Source organism: Nelumbo lutea, chromosome 5, assembly GCF_056320005.1.
Source record: "Nelumbo lutea isolate HS-2025 chromosome 5, American lotus-T2T, whole genome shotgun sequence".
Classification (NCBI taxonomy): Eukaryota; Viridiplantae; Streptophyta; class Magnoliopsida; order Proteales; family Nelumbonaceae; genus Nelumbo; species Nelumbo lutea.
The window spans coordinates 26,778,092-26,794,955 of record NC_142688.1 but is presented as its reverse complement, the minus strand read 5'-3'; the positions used below and the strand labels follow the sequence as shown (position 1 = coordinate 26,794,955).

The 16,864-nt window shown below is 39.2% G+C and overlaps 1 protein-coding gene and 1 pseudogene across 2 annotated transcripts; both read left to right on the top strand.

Moving 5' to 3' along the window:
• Positions 1-1,004: 1,004 nt before the first annotated feature.
• LOC148851211 (Pentatricopeptide repeat (PPR) superfamily protein) lies at positions 1,005-4,711 on the top strand. The gene has a single exon (XM_088943538.1). It carries the CDS (start codon positions 1,357-1,359, stop codon positions 3,760-3,762), a length of 2,406 nt encoding a protein of 801 aa, XP_088799664.1. The 5' UTR covers positions 1,005-1,356; the 3' UTR covers positions 3,763-4,711.
• A 4,068-nt stretch (positions 4,712-8,779) lies between these two features.
• On the top strand, positions 8,780-16,463 carry LOC148851210 (protein CHAPERONE-LIKE PROTEIN OF POR1, chloroplastic-like; annotated as a pseudogene). The gene is made up of 5 exons (XR_016099003.1): positions 8,780-9,197; positions 9,657-9,786; positions 9,967-10,067; positions 15,623-16,070; positions 16,177-16,463. The product of XR_016099003.1 is annotated as a protein CHAPERONE-LIKE PROTEIN OF POR1, chloroplastic-like (transcript).
• The last annotated feature ends 401 nt before the right edge of the window (positions 16,464-16,864 follow it).

Below are 16,864 nucleotides of genomic sequence, written 5' to 3'. Positions count from 1 at the left end.
ATTAGATATCGAATGTTCCCATGCATTGCACGGGCCCTACTAGTATCAATATATAAAACAAGCCTAAATTTACAAAAATAAATATCAAATATAGTATAACATATAAAAAAAAATGTCTAAACCTAAATTCCCTCTTAGTTCTAAAGAACTTTAAATGAAAATTTTAAATGGGGTGAGAGAGAGAACATTTCAAATCCTATACCACTAGGGCTGCAACTTAGGTTGGGTTGGGTTGAAGTTCAAATTAAGGAAAAGGGTTGAAAAGTGTGAACCCGGCTTAATTTTGGGTTGGGTTATGATTGAGGTCTTGGTTAACCTAAACCAACTTAGTTTCATATTATATAAGCATTCATGATTCATGCGTGTATTTAACTACTTCTGTATATATGCATATACGCATGTGGAATGTATGTATATATTTGAGCAACCATGCATCTCTCTCTCTCTATATATACCTATCTATCTATATACACATACATTCATACTTACATATATAATTATGTTATATACCTATATATGTATTTATACTAACAATTTTGTTTTTAAAGGCAATTTTTTTTCAAATACATTATAATTATGTCATTTTACACGTGATGATGATAAAATTGAATTGGCCTACTATTGTCCAAGAAATAAGAGCATCCAACAAAAGAAAGTTGAGAAATCAGGCCAACCCGAACCCGGCCTGAAAACTTCAAGTTGGATTAGGGTTGACCACTTGACGTGAATCCAACCTAACACAGTTAAATTAAATATTTATAAAATAGTATCTTCTCAGACTCCAATTTTAATAGAACCGGATGGAGTTAAAATCAAATTCAGACCTATTCTCATCCAATTATTATTAATGAGATGCAAGTTTTAACAATCAAATTCGGGATAACTGATTAAAGTCAAATCGGGTATCGGACTTTCGAGTCCGTTGAAGGAATACTTATGCCACAAAATGACAAGATTAATTTGATAATAAAAAACGAAACAAAAGTAAAGGGTTTTAGCCTATTACTCCTGTATTTGCATAAAAACCCTTCTTATTACCTTACGTTTTATCACTGCAGTGACTACTGATTAGGGCCCTCCCGTCATGTGAGGTTATCTTGGGGCTCCGCCAGTCCGCTCCCGATCCTTGCTCCGATCCCCAAACCCGACGGTATCACAAATCCTTTCTTCACATTTCCCTCCAGAAAGTCAGAAACAACCACCGTCGCCAGCCTCGATTCATGGGGTTGTTAAGTGCTCTCTCGTTGATAGCAGTCATCTTCTCAGTTGAACTGTTGAAGTCTCGTACATAATCACCATCGAACAAATTTGAACCCTGGAGCTGGAGGAGAATCATGATTACCGATCGTCTCCGCCATGAAGAATGCTGCCCTTGCTTCTTCATCTCTCTTTACAGATGTCCGAGCAACCGCCAACCGTTACGCTGCCCTACTGCAGCTCTGCTGCCCCCAAGGTCCAAAATCTTACTCCCTTGCACGGAGTGTCCACGCCCACATGATCACTTCAGGTTTCAGGCCACGCGGACACATCCTCAACCGTTTGATCGACATCTACTGCAAGTCCCGCAACATCGCTTACGCCCGCCACCTCTTTGATGCAATTCCCAAACCAGACATTGTTGCCCGGACGACCCTGATTTCTGCTTACTCCGTTGAAGGGTCATTGAAGCTTGCGCGAGAACTATTCGATGGAACGCCGGTAAGTGTTCGTGATACCGTTTCCTACAATGCGATGATTACGGGGTATTCGCATAATGGTGACGGTCACTCCGCCGTTAAGCTCTTCTCTGACATGAGGTGTGACTGCTTGCGACCCGATAATTTCACGTTGACTAGCGTTCTCAGTGCGCTGGTCCTTATTGTCGATGATGAATTGCAATGCCAACAGTTTCACTGCACCGTGGTAAAGTCAGGATTGGAATCTGTTGTGTCTGTGTTGAATGCGCTTATATCTCTTTATGTGAAGTGTGCAGGATTCTCTTCGTCATTGATGAACTCTGCTAGGAGGTTATTTGACGCAATGCCAGAAAAAGATGAACTGTCGTGGACAACGATGATCACTGGGTATGTGAAGAGAGGTGATCTTGATGCTGCACGCAAGCTTTTTGATGGGATGACAGAGAAGTTGGAAGTTGCTTGGAATGCAATGATTTCAGGTTATGTCCACCACGGTTTCACTTTGGAGGCACTGGAGATGTTTAAGAGGATGCGTTCTGAGGGAATTCAGTTTGACGAGTTCACTTACACAAGTATTCTCAGTGCTTGTGCGAATGCTGGATTGTTTAGGCATGGAAAGCAGGTGCATGCATACATTCTACGCACAGAAGCAAAACCTGCTCCCGATTTTTCATTACCTGTTAATAACGCATTGGTCACTTTGTACTGGAAAAATGGTAAAGTTGATCAGGCGCGTAGAGTTTTTGACAGAATGTTGGAAAGGGATCTTGTATCATGGAATGCAATCTTATCAGGATATGTGAATTCAGGGCGCATTGATGAAGCTAAAATCTTGTTTGAAGAAATGCCAGGGAGGAACCTTTTGACATGGACAGTAATGATTTCAGGGTTTGCACAAAATGGGCTTGGTGAGGAAGGGCTGAGGTTATTCAACCGAATGAGAATAGAAGGAATTGAACCATGTGATTATGCATTCACTGGTGCTATAATTGCCTGTGCTGGCCTTGGAGCACTGGAGCATGGGCGGCAGCTCCATGCACTGCTTGTTCGTTTTGGATATGATTCAAGCCTGTCAGCTGGAAACGCACTGATGACAATGTATGCAAGGTGTGGGGCTGTTGAGGCAGCCCATCATGTTTTCCTTACAATGCCTTATATGGACTCCGTTTCTTGGAATGCCATGATTGCCGCACTTGGACAGCATGGACATGGTGCTCAAGCACTTGAGCTCTTTGACCGCATGTTGAAGGAGGGCATATTACCTGATCGGATCACCTTCCTCACAGTTCTATCTGCTTGTAGCCATGCAGGTCTGGTGAAGCAAGGATGTGCTTATTTTGAGTCAATGGATCGCATATATGGTATTAGTCCAGGTGAAGATCATTATGCACGCTTGATTGATCTACTATGTCGAGCAGGGAAATTTTCAGAAGCAAAAAATGTAATTGAAACAATGCCATTTCAACCAGGTGCCCCTGTTTGGGAGGCACTTCTTGCTGGTTGTCGGATTCATGGTAATATGGACCTAGGGATCCAAGCTGCAGAACGACTTTTTGAGCTGATGCCAAAGCATGATGGGACTTATATCTTGTTGTCAAACATGTATGCCAACATGGGCCAGTGGGGCAATGCGGCTGAGGTCCGGAAACTAATGAGGGATCGAGGGGTGAAGAAAGAGCCTGGTTGTAGCTGGATTGAAGTTGGAAGCAAGGTCCATGTATTCTTGGTAGATGACACAATGCACCCTGAGGTGCAGGAGGTGTACAGATATCTTGAGAAACTAGGACTGGAGATGAGGAAGTTAGGATATATCCCAGATACTAAGTATGTATTGCATGATGTCGAGTCTGAGCACAAGGAATATGCCTTGTCTACCCATAGTGAGAAGCTAGCAGTTGCGTTTGGGCTCTTGAAGCTTCCCCGTGGAGCCACAGTTAGGGTTCTCAAGAACCTTAGGATCTGTGGGGATTGCCACACTGCATTCAAGTTCATGTCTAAGGTAGTGGAGAGAGAGATTGTTGTGAGAGATGGGAAGAGGTTTCACCATTTTCGGGATGGTGAATGTTCTTGTGGCAACTATTGGTGAATAGGATGATATTTTGAAATAGACATCATGTAAATCATTGACCCCTTGTTTGATGGTAAATGACTTTGGCCACTCACATCAAGAAGGCAACTTGGAACCAATGATTAATTACCAAGGAGTTGCAAAACATTTGTTACCAAGGATAAGGAATAAGGATATATCTGAACATGTTGGTTTCATATACAGGAAGAACCATGAGGACTTTCTTGAACTTTTCACAATGTTTTGGTGATTCGATGCACTAACCATGTAAATCAAGGACCAATTATTGTGGAAGGGTATCAGTTCAGTCTTTTATTGACTCATGTTTTGGAGAGGGATATGGTGGAAAGTGCAAGTTTGGAGATAGTCTAGGTGAAGGTGGATTTTTTTTTATAAGTAATTGAAGATGGAAATCTCTATTAATGAGGTGAGCTTGATGCTTTATTTGGGGACATTTCAAGGGTGAACCAACTGAAGCTAAACTTCAGTCAACCATTGATTTTCAGGTGCATCTGCAAATTAATTGATGAGATGTCTGGTTCCCGAAGAGATACATAATAATGGCTTATGGTAGTAAGCCATTGGTCCTGGGATTGAAGTTTACAGAAAATGTTTTGACAACCAAAGTGCAAACTTTTGGTGGCGGAAGAACTTGCTAATTCTTGCCAGAATTTGAATAGCATGGCTATTATTTGATAGGCTCATGAGCTGTTACATTGATTCCCTTTTCTGAGGTCTTACATATATTTAGCCGGTGTAGTCTAACACATGCATCTTTGGAATATGTGCATCTAACCTATTTTGTTCTGTCTACAATTCATTTTTAGGAAAAAGAACTTCAGCAATGGCATAGTTCATTGGCATAGTCCATTAAGAAGGATATATATGTCACAAACCACTAATTTTGTTTTGGAACACTGCTAATGTCAGTCAATTATTGGAGAACTTATGTGCAACGTGCCTTTTCCAATTTTAGCCTGGCCAAGGTGGTTTAATGAGTAGCACATGCTGGTGCCAGTTTTTTCAACCTTTCATTGACCTGGTGACCTGGTCACAATATAAATTTACTTTATTGTCTAACTAATGAAGTACCAAGTAGAACATTGCTTATATTTAATTTCAGAATGATGAGAATCAAACAAGTAATTGGATAGCTGGGTTATCCAATGGCTATTAGTTTGATTAATGGTCAATCCAAGAGGCAACACTTTTATTTCATGGATCCAGGACACCTATTGATTTGGTCAGTATGATCTCATCTAGTATGAACTAGGACACCTGGTGACCTGGTCACAATATAATTGACTTTATTGTCTAACTAATGAAGTACCAAGTAGAGTATTGCTTATATTTAATTTCAGAATGATGAGATTCAAACAAGAAATTGGATGACTGGGTTATGCAATGGCTATTAGTTTTATCAATGGTCAATCCAAGAGGCAACCCTTTTACTTCATGGATCTAGGATGCTATTGGTTTGGTCAGTATGAACTGTCTCATCCTGCTATTCTCATGAGTGATATTATGCTTTTTTGCTCATCTTCATCTTTGGTGTCTTTCTTGTTGACCACAGTGTGGTGACAGGGGCCATTTTTCGCACTCTATTGATGATGATCATACCATACATGTTCAAATTGATGGGCATAGAAGTACAGTTTGAAATCTGGAGAATCACTTTATTTTTCTTTTAATGATATTGTTCTGTTAGAACATGAAAATTATCTTTGACATTACTGTTATTGAGAAAGACTTCAAAACACTTTAGTTGGAAACCATCCTGGACATTAGTGTGGTCGAGCAAGACCTTAAAGCTTGTAATTGGGAAATCTTAGTTATTTCAGAAAGAAATGGAGAAGATTGAAAAAGTTCTAAAATAGAGATTGTATTCTGAATGGTGGTCTTTGCATCCTCTTTTGTGCACATATGAAACTTTTTTCTTCTCAAAACTGCATTATCAATCATGGGTTAATCACCTCATATGAGACCCCTTCAACCAAAAAAAAAAAAAAAAACAGAAGTCCTAAAATCAGTTCAGTTCTAGAAAATTCATTTAACATTTTGCATATTTTCTCATTTTGAGAAACTGAGGGGAGATGCATATGATGCATGTAGGTAAGGGCCATCACTCATTGATGCCCCTGCTATCTAGGGCTTTGGAAGGGGCATACTGGACGTAGATCCAACCTTTGGCAATTTTTTTTTTTTTTGACACAGTGGCCAATCTCAGACTCATACCCTTGTTCTCATGCATGCCAGCCTGAGATTTTACTATTGCACCACATATAATGCATGTAGGTGACAAATTCAAATTTTAGTTTGCTAGAAATTTGCGGACACAAGACTCCAGCTTGTAGTAATTATGCTTATATTTGTGAACTTTCTTATTTTAAATGGATGCAGAACACAGTTCTCTTAGTGGTAACTGTAATTTGCATCCATTGAAATAAGAAAGTTTACAAAGATAAGTGGAATGTTACAATGTCATATTGACAGAGGCTATTTTTGGGACAATCATTCTTGTTACATCTTCAGGAGCTAGTACAGCTGTATCCAGGGAAGACACTCCCCTGACTCAAAGACACATTGAGCTTAACATTACTTACCTCCTTGGTTGGAGAGGGGATAATACTGTAGCTACAATATTTTTCTACAGACTTTACGTACTTGTAATTTATAAATGCTCTATGAAATGTTTCTCTCCCTCCACATTAATACAAATATACCTGTCAAAAAAAAAAAAACGAATTAGGTGCGCTTGGTGGGACTCTGGTGTGTGTGTGTGTTGTGAGCGCGCCTGTGTATGAATATGTGTGAGTGCATGATGTTACTCTTTACAATCACAGCATGTTGTCATAATGCAATTGGTTGTTTCATCAATGTAGATTGTGGTACTCCAGAGAAAGCTATTACCTTTTAATAAATGAATGATCATGCAAGACCCACCATTTACCAAGGGAAAAGAAGGATATCAACCTAGATATAAGCAACCATCTTCGAGGCAACCATTAATTTTGCAAAAGTTTTCTTCTGGGGCTAAAACATATCCTAGAAGATCCAGAGGTTACAATAATTTATATTTGGATGATGGTAGCTGAATGATGCATTACCTCTTGGATGCACATAAGGTCCAGTATACTTAGCTTTTCTTTTGGAGATTTTTCTGACACTACTGAAGCTATTATATGAAGAGTCTACCAAGAAAAAAGAAAAAAAAAACAAAGTTGTTTATATGAGGGGGGTATGAATATCCTTGTGTGAGCAGCATGAGGTGATTAATTGATGGTTGTGAAGAACTTTTCAGCTACTGGGGTTTACCCATATAAGGCCATTACATCAAAAGTTGGTAAGTTACAGTTCTAGCATCTACGGGGCTGTTTGTTAATGGTACATAGCTGAATTAAATGGTTTGCATTGTCCTTCATTGAATAAGCCATCAAGTAATTTGTGAGCTCATTAATGGCTGAATAGCATGTTGGGGTTGATTATAAATCTAAATATTTTATTGCATTATTATTTTATCCACTAAAAACAAAGTAATTAGTCAGTTCAGCCACTTTAGCTATTGTTAAATGACCCCGAAACTGGTTTAGAAAGAAATATGCTATGTGAAAGAAAATCTGAATTGGGAATCCGGATTAGATGCACTTGATGGCTGTGTTGGGTGGCTGCTTAATCAATAATAATGGTCCACATCAGCCATACACATCAAGGAGAGATTGGATTAGAGTGGTTGTGGGGTATGTACACTTGACGGCTGACGTGGAGCGTTATTATTGGTTAAATAACTGCTAATACAAACTTTAAATGAAGTTAATCTAGATCCCAATTTAGAGCCTAGTTACATGATAGCCCAATTTTAAGGTGGACCTCCTTTTTGGATCCAAATGTGGCAGAAAGAATTTGTGGGTTAAATTATGGATCTGATTCACTCCATCTCATGCCATGGACGGAGAATTACAGTAAGTAGAAAGCTCGGGGACGGGTTGGACCAAATTTGGAACATTAGTAACATTAATGATCTGTATTCAATCAACCCTTCCTAGGACCCTAGATAGCTCATAGCTGGGACCAACACCGGATAACAGCCTTTTTTATTTATCGATCTGAGGTGGCCCAGCCTAACTTGGTTATGAAAATCAGGTTATTTGGTGGATTAAGTTTACATGTTCTGATTTCCAGTTCAGGATTGAGGTATGCTTGGTTGGATTGGGCTTGGTCCCCGACTGAACGTGGCCCGAGTTGCATCCTCTCCATATCATCTATGACATGAATGGGCCTGGGTTCTGATGTTTGGTGTAGATTTTGATTCTTTATGACAGATGTGAACCATTACTTGGACTGTAAACGGATCCATGATTCAGAATCAATCCATTGAATCGCCTACGTATGTGCATTGCATTGTTTCTAGAGGTCTAAGCTGTGCCGTGCTGGCCCGCGGGCTGTCACAGGCCGTGCCGCCCTCCCCAATGAAAAGTTTGGGGGTCGGCCCGGCCGGTCCTGGCCCATGGCTCAAGCCCGTGTGGGCCCATTCCGTGCCGCGGGTTGGGCTGGCCTTTGGGCCAAGCCTTGGCCCAATCCGGGCCATGGACCGGGTTAAAGCTATTTTTGCCTATTTATTTAAAAAAATTGAAAATAAATATTTATTTTATTAATATATTATATATTATATATTATTATATAATTATAATTTATATAATATATTATATTATATATATAAATATATATAAATAGTATATATGAGCCGTACTTGGCCATGCCAGGCCAAGCCGTGGGCTGGGCCTTGCTGGCACATGGGCTGCGGGCGGCACAGCCTGCTTGGTCGTGCCGTGCCAGCCCGGCCCATGGACCTAAAACCCTAGGCCCAGCATGGCACGAACCATCATTCCAGGTCTGGCACGGCCCATATGCCGGGCCATACTGGTCCGGTCCAAAGTCGGACCGGGCTGTGGGCAGCACGGCCAGATTTACACCTCTAATTGTTTCATACTTAAATTACATTCCAGTGGTTAAATGGTAACTTATGAAGGAGAATGTCATCTTCTGATTGATCAAAAAAACAGAATGTCATCTTCCGATGGACATGAGTAAGGTAACTAAAGTCTTACATCTGATGCCTAGTTTTGTTCTTTCGTATTTGTGGCAGCAGCACTTGTGATCGTGCCAACTTCCGATGCAATCACAGAGAGAGTTTCAGAAAGAAGGGTTTTGACACCTTACTTGGCAATTGGCATTGTGATTACCTTTAAAAATACTTTGTTTGGCTGCTTTCTAGTTCCTATCCAATGTGGTAGCAGAACAAAGACTGAAATGCAAGGAGCTATGTACTCTTTGTATTGTGCAAGGTAGATTGAAGGTTGAAGGGTTCATAATATAACATCATGTTTTTAGCTTCATTTTCTGGCCATCTGAAAGATTAGCTAGCTACTGCAGTGCAACCTTGGATTCTTTCTCGGGTATGAGGCTATGAGCTGTATTGATTTTTCTTCATTACTCTTGTTTTCTATGTTCACTATTGACTGCATCAGATATCAGCAATGGTAAAAGATGATAAGGTTGCTGGATTGCGCGTTTTGGGTTTTGTTTTTCTAGTTTGGTTTCTTCATTTCTGTACTTAGACTTGATGATGGTAGATTTTGGGTGGGTTGAGTATTGAATAGTAATCTCTGTGTGAACACCAGGGCCCATCAAATGGCCATATTCTAAGGCACTTATTCTGCATGTAATGAAATGCTTTTTCTCCGATTTTTATTTATATAAATGTAATGATAGGGTGTCGCTGCCTTACTGCACTCTTTTTTGTATAATTGCATGATAAATGCATGGGTTTTAGCTATAGTTCTTTGCTTGGGCTTCAATGGGCGACTAAATCTGTTCTTTACTCAAAGTAAGGAGGTTTTTTTTTTTTGATGCAGCTGTTTGATTTTCTCTGCTATGAATATCCAAGTAGATTTTTGACATTGGTATCTATTCTTGAAAATGTCCATTGCTGGATTGACTTGTAGCTTCTCCAAGTTTTCTTTCCACACCTAAACAAGGACCCAGGTCCTTATGCAGGTGAGTTTCAATTTCTCCCCATATAGGGAGGTTTAGGGAAATGATGGTATTTTTGCTACATTTGGACAGATATAGTTGATATGAAGGAGCTCTTGAAAGTCAGTAGCTTGTTAGCTTCTTGGCAGTGTAATTCATGTTAATTTTTTTTCTATTGTGATGCTCCTGTAGAAATTATTGCTCCAGATACACATGGATATATAAGTTCCAACAAATTCATAGGATCAAGAGCACAATGGATGTTCCCCTTGGTGATATGTCTGCTTATTCTGGTAATTATTTCCATTTTTCCCAAAATTCAGTACCTAGCCAGATTCAATGTTAGTTTGTTTAAATCCGTGATGAAATATTTCATACACCAACAAAAATGAACATACCAGAATAATAAAAGGAAATGAAATAACCTTGTTGAGTAGTTATCTTTTTGTTTTTTAATAAGTAGCAGTTGTCTATCCATTAGAGCTTAAAAATATGTACAAGGAAAAAACAGAAAGGAAAATATTGAGAAAGGCGCTATTGAGAATTGGTTGAAGGCTTGATTAAAAATTTTCATCTCCTGATGGATGAGATACCATCCTAGCTTTGGAGTAGTATGCCCATTTTAGAGTCCCAAGAAGAAGAAGCGGTCCAGGAAGAACAAAGTTATAGAATCTTTAAATGAGTGTAGTTGGATGATATGACCTTTCTAAACAGGGTTATGTTCATTCCAACACATATTTGGGCAAATGTTTTAAAAGGAGTGGGAGGTGCACCCCCAAAACACCTTGAGGCGGGTATGCTGGAAGCATTTATGCATTCAAGGGATACACCTCAAGCGCCTTTTGCATGAGGCATACCAGAGATGCACACCTCATGCATGCCTTGTACAAAAAGAAGAAGGAAAGAAAAGAAAAGAAAGGAAAGGAAAGGAAAGGAAAGGAAAGGAAAAGTCAACAGTCATGATTGTGTCAAGTGTTCAATGTTTTGGACAGGTCTTGTGGAGGTTGCGATGTTGATAAGGAATGCTTTCATTGCAAAAAAGGAAAGTAAAAGTAAAGGAAAGGAAAGGGAAGGGAAGCAAAAAGGAAGTCTGGGACCCCCTCCCCAACACCCTTTTGTTGCAGCCCAATTTGTTTTGTTGTGCCAAGAGGTCCTGTTGAAGCAGAGGTGAGCAAGCAATTTTTAATACGAGTCATCTTGCATAAAAAAGAAGAAAAAACAATAACTCCTTTTCCTTCTTCTTCTCCTTCTTCTTCCTCCTCCTCCTCCTCCTGCTGCTGCTGCCCTCCCTCCTCTTAAGGAGGTTGATGTCTCTTACATTCTGAACTACATCCACACCTCCTCATTTTTAAACATTGATTTGGACTTGTTAGGCTTCTGGGTAGCTGTATGTATGCGGAAGAATGGATTCTAGAGCAGGCTAAATCCAACACCATATACCACTCTAGTTGCTAGAGTTGGATGAAAGGACTACAGGTTGGAGAGAGGCTGCTAGGAGTTCAGGCTTCTTGACAGGCTTCCCTCTTTTTTTTTTTCACTCATCGGTTTTCAAACCCTTTTGGTAAGAAATGCTTGTATCCCATTGTTGGTCCTTGGGAACCTTTGCCAAATGGAAGATCTTTAAAACCACATTTCCATTTCCGGGCCTCTTCAATGTTAAGCATTAAAGATTCCATGTACTGGCCTGGGTTTTATCATGGTCCCCTCCCCCTTTCTTACCAGATCAAGAGTCCAATGGGTTCAAAAAATTCATCCTATATGCAATCTGAAGGACATACACACAAGACTCATGTCCACATTTTATCCAGCATCTAACTAGGTTTGTGTTCCCCAATTCAACAACCGCATTTTCTTTTTCAAATGTTGCAAGCTTTACTTATTTTCTTGAATAAGTAAACTTCACCATTACTGCATTTACTAGTTTGCGAAAAATATAGCAGTAGAATAACAACAAGAATATGTACTACAAAGAAAGAGCCCATGGCTCTGCTTATGACTAAAGGTATCGTCCTCTTTGATAAATTCGAATATCAAAGAGGAAGTGGTGGTTACATATTTATAGTTTGCAGATGATATTATCTTGTTTTGTGAAGGAAGCGTAGAGGAACTTTTGAACCTAAAAGGGATAGTACCTGATTTTGAGAGGATTTCCAACCTTAAAATTAATTGGGGCAAGAGCTGTGTGGCAGGAGTAAATTTAAGGAGTGAAGAGGTGAATTTGCTAGCTGGACTTTTGGGGAGTGAGGTAGGGGATTGGCCTTACAATATTTGGGACTACCTTTGGAAGGAAATCTAAATACAGATAGCTTCTGGTATCCAGTGGTTGAGAGATTTACAAAAAGACTTGCAAATTGGAAGAGAAACTACATTTCTTTGGGAGGTAGGATAACCCTAATAAAGTCAACATTGGCTAACTTACCCGTGTATTTTCTATCTACCTTTAGAATGCTGGTGAAAGTGGCAAACCAGCTAGAGAAGATTATGAAGGACTTCCTTTGGGAACTAGGAGACACCAAAAAGGACCATTTAGTGAAGTGGGAGGTGGTTTCTAGAAGTAGAGATGGAGGTGGTCTAGGAATAGGAAATATTTGAGTAAGAAACACGGCTTTACTGGGGAAATGGTTATGAAGATTGATGTTGGAATAGGATAAGCTTTGGCATTGAGTGATTGTTAGCATTCATGGATTGGTAGACAATGGTTGGGGTGCAGGAGTCGACCCTAGGGCTTTTCGACGTTCTTCCTAGAAAGCTATTCATGGTATATTGCCTTCCTTACATTAAATTTGATGTCCATGCAAGGAACAAAGTGTTGTTTTCGGAAGATGTTTGGGTTGGAGAGAGTCCCCTTAGTGATAGGTTCCCTACTATTTATTCATTGTCAAAAAACGAAAGAAGAGTGATCTCTTTAGTTTTTATTGATAATTCTTGGGACCTAGGTTTGAGGAGAGGACTAAGGGAGTCGGAAATGACAATGGTGGATGAATTAGTTAACCTTTTAAGGTCAACCTATCCGGATCAATCTTGTTTGGACTTTGGATAGTAGAATTTGGAAACCTTCCCCATCTGGTGTGTTCACTTGTTCCTCCTTCTTTGATGTCCTCATTCAGTCAACAAACCCTACAAGAAATTTTCCTTCAAAGGAGGTTTGTTGTCGGTCTATACCTCTAAAAATTCGGGCTTTTGTTGGGAGATGGTTCTCCAAAAAATCAATACTCTAGATATGTTGCAAAGAAAAAAGGCCAAAATTTTGCCTATCACCTCATGTTTGTAGCCTCTGCTTGGGTTTTGGTAAGATGATCACACACTCATTAATTTCTTGTTCATTTGTGTGCTTTCTTTGGACATGGTTCTCTTCTATCTTTGGGTTGCAGGTGGACACCACCCCTGGACGTGGTAAGCCTTTTTGACCCAAGCTTTTTCAGGCAACCAAAGAGATGTTGAATAATAATGTGGAGAGCCACAAGAGAGCCCCTATCCTATGGTCGATCTGGGAAGAAAGAAACAATAGGATCTTCAAAGGAGTGGAGAAATCCAAGAAGGAAACTGTAGAAAGAATAACCATTATGACTATTCAATGGTTGAAAACTTTGGATTTATTTAAAGATTTCTCAGCTGAAGACATTTATAGGAATTGGGGAGTGGTGGCAGCTACAACCTCCATAAAACTATTGTGCAGGAGTTGTGGTCCCCACCAACACAACAAAGAATGAAACTGAACTTTGATGGGAGCTCTAGAGGTAACCCGAGCCCTTCAGGTATAGGGGACATATTCAGAGATGAAAATGGCAGAATTGTGGCTATGTTTTCGAGGCCAATAGGAGTGGGGGACTCGATGAGAGCAGAGGTGATGGCCTTGCTTCAAGGTGTTAGAATCAGGTAAGTTGGGAGCCTGGATTTATGGACAGCCCATAAGGGAAATCCTCAATATAACAAGGGAGATTGGTGCGTGCTTCAAATGGACAAGGAGATCAGCTAATGGCTTAGCTGATACATTAGCTAAACAAGGGACTGCGATGGAGAGTATGTTCTGGGCAGTTTTGTAATAAAGATCACTGGGGACTCAGGGGTTGACAGTTGTATATAATATTGTATTAATGAAGTTACGTTTCCAATAAAATAAATAAATAAATAAATTCAAATATCTCTTTAAGTGTATGCCCCCTATCCGTTGTTCTGATCCAGCAAAAAAACAACAGTTGAGTTATCTTTGCAGCTTTGTCTCTCATAAGCAAGACATAAAATTGTGTCAGACCTTGTAGGAGAGCATAAATTTGGGACATCACTTCTCTTGCAGTGGTCGACCTCATATAGTTGGGATATGACTTCTCTTGCAGGCCTGAGTAAATGAAAAGTATAAATTTTCAGCTATTATTTATTCTTTCTGATGCAAATTGTCCTGAGTTTTATCTGAGGAAACCCTTGAAAAGATTTCTTGAGATGAATTCCAGACCACTTGGAACCTGAGCATGCACACCCAATATATAACCATGGTATCTAGTGACTAGTGGTATTGTCCCTAAACAAGTCGACTGATTATGCCTAGTAAGCCACTTTGGTTGTAATTGTTCATAACTTGGAGAGAATGAGATCATCCTGAATATCTCCTCCTAGTTGCACTGCAACATGGTGTGAATAAACAACATCATCATCATTTAAGACCCCAACTCTTAGGGGTTGCTACATGAAACCTGTTCTGCCATTCCTTTCTGTTCAATGTCATCCATTGTTAAATTATGTGTCCTTAAATCATTTCTATCTACATCAACCCATATCCTTTTTGGTCTGCCCCTAGCTCTTCTAGACTCTTCAACTTGTAACCGATCACTTTTTATTAGTGCTTTAGGTGGCCTTCTCTGCATGTGCCCAAACCATCCAGTTTACTTTCTTCATTTTATCACATATTGGAGCTACTCCTAGGTAGGTTCCTTTGAATAAGTTCATTTCTGATCCTATCCTTTCTAGTTTTCCCACTTATCCATCTCAACATTCACATTTCTGCCACACTTTTGTACATGTTTCTTTTATAAAAACTTTCTTATGGCCATTAAAAAAAAAAAAAAAAACTTTGAGAGTTTGATCTGGACTTCACCTGGAATATGGATTTTACTTGTAAGATTCCAGAATCCCATGACTACAAGAATTTTCTTTCTAGTTGGAGCCTAATCCTTGGGACTTAAGCCATGACTTCGGATATTTTATTTTTTGATGAGTTGAAACATTCCAGAATAGGGTTACCATGGTAATTGGCTCCTCTCTATGGTCTAATTTGCGCCAAGGGAGCCTGTTCTTCAGGCATCTTTTGATGTTTCATAGACTTACTTCGTAATAGAGCTACTTCAGTATTGTTTCTATTTGCTGTTATTAATATCTCTGATTTACCATACAGAAATTAACAGATGAAACTAAGTGATGCCTCATGTCTCTAAGATAAATAGATATGCTGCTTCACAATCCTGCTTTGTGCTTTTTGAAATAGGGCTACTTCAATAGTATTACTATTTGCTTTGGCTGATATCTTCTATTGATGATATGAGAATTAGGAATGAAGCTCTTCATATCATCACTAGGCAATTCATCGGTTTTGAATCTCTATTGTAGTCTGAGTTTTATGAGTGTTATTGCTTAGATAAATATAATGACATTATCTGGATTAAGTGAGATATGTTAGTTTTTGTTACAGATACTTTTGGGATGTTCTTATTGATCTTTTATCTCGTCTTTCATTTTTGGAGCTTGACTCCCCACAGACAGTTTAAACTCACCAAACCCTCTGTATTCTGGTTCTTTAAATCTTTCATAACCATTCCTCGATATTTCAAAGTTTTACCGACTTTTTTCATGGGTGCAGGTGTTTTTCCCAGAATCAACATTAGGGATCCCATACAAGCGCCTTGGAATCAGCAGGGAGGCTTCTGAAGATGAAATATAAGCTGCAAGGAACATTTTGATAAATAAATATGAAAGACATAAGCCTAGTATTGATGCAATGAATCAGCACATGACAAGATAATCATGCAAAGGTTTTATGAAAGGAAGAACCCCAAAATCAACATCAAGAAAAAGGTCAGGGAAGTAACTCAGTCACGTATTGCACAGGCTGTCACAAGTAGGTTTCAAACTCTCTCCATGACCTTCATCATCAAAACAGCCATTCCATTTGTAATACTTGGCGTGCTCACTGTTCTATTTCCAACAGAAGAAGGACCAATGCTTCAGGTTTCCATCTCCCTGCTAGCCACCATATATTTAATATAAGATCGGTTTAGGAGCTGGGTGCAAGCTCTTCTCTTTGGTATGTACTGTAATCTTTGTTTCGTTGGATAAATTAAGCAGATAATGATAGCAATTTCATATACCATTGTCTTTCATATTCTTATGCTGGTGTGCCTTGACATTCATCAGGGTTGGGGCTTTCATCAACTCCTGGCTGTTGGAGACCTTCTTGATGGTGTCTGTGATTCCACCTATACTTCACGGGCCAAAGAGTTTAGAAGTGACAGCTTCTCTTAGAAGCTACATCTTTTTTTTGGGTTTTCTCCACTTATCTGAAGTAGCCCTGGTTCTGTTACGAAAATTTTGGTTTAGGTGTTTCATCAGCATTACAGGATCTCTTGCATTGCAGAGCTGGTCATTTTCCGTTTGTGGCTTCACTTTTTTGTGTATTTGTCATTCGATTGAAACTTGTAATAAGCAAGAAAGAGTTTTTATTCATCTTCTTCCTAAAGCTAGAGAATCTTTTGTGAATTACATGGAGTTTTAGAAAAAAAATTTAAATAAAAGAAACCACAGAGTTTACATTCATCGTAACTTACTGTATGCCATAAGTTCATTCAATCTGGATTGGTGTTGCCTTTATTGGTCGTGGAATGGTTATGAAGTCATAATTTGAAAGAGAATAAAGTTGAAGGCTGTGTTTGGTTGCATCTATAAAAAAAAAAGGCTCTGTTTGGTTGCAATGCAAATAAATTTGCACTGATGCAAAACCATGGCAGTGCAAATGGTCTGAATGTAAATTCCGATCTATTTTTGTTTCAAATTTTAGTTTATCTTGCTTCAAATAAATTAAACAAGAACTTGCATTTTTTACATT

Coding starts and splice junctions, on each gene's coding strand:
- LOC148851211 (XM_088943538.1), top strand. CDS start 1,357: ATGAAGAATGCTGCCCTTGCTTCTTCATCTCTCTTTACAGATGTCCGA.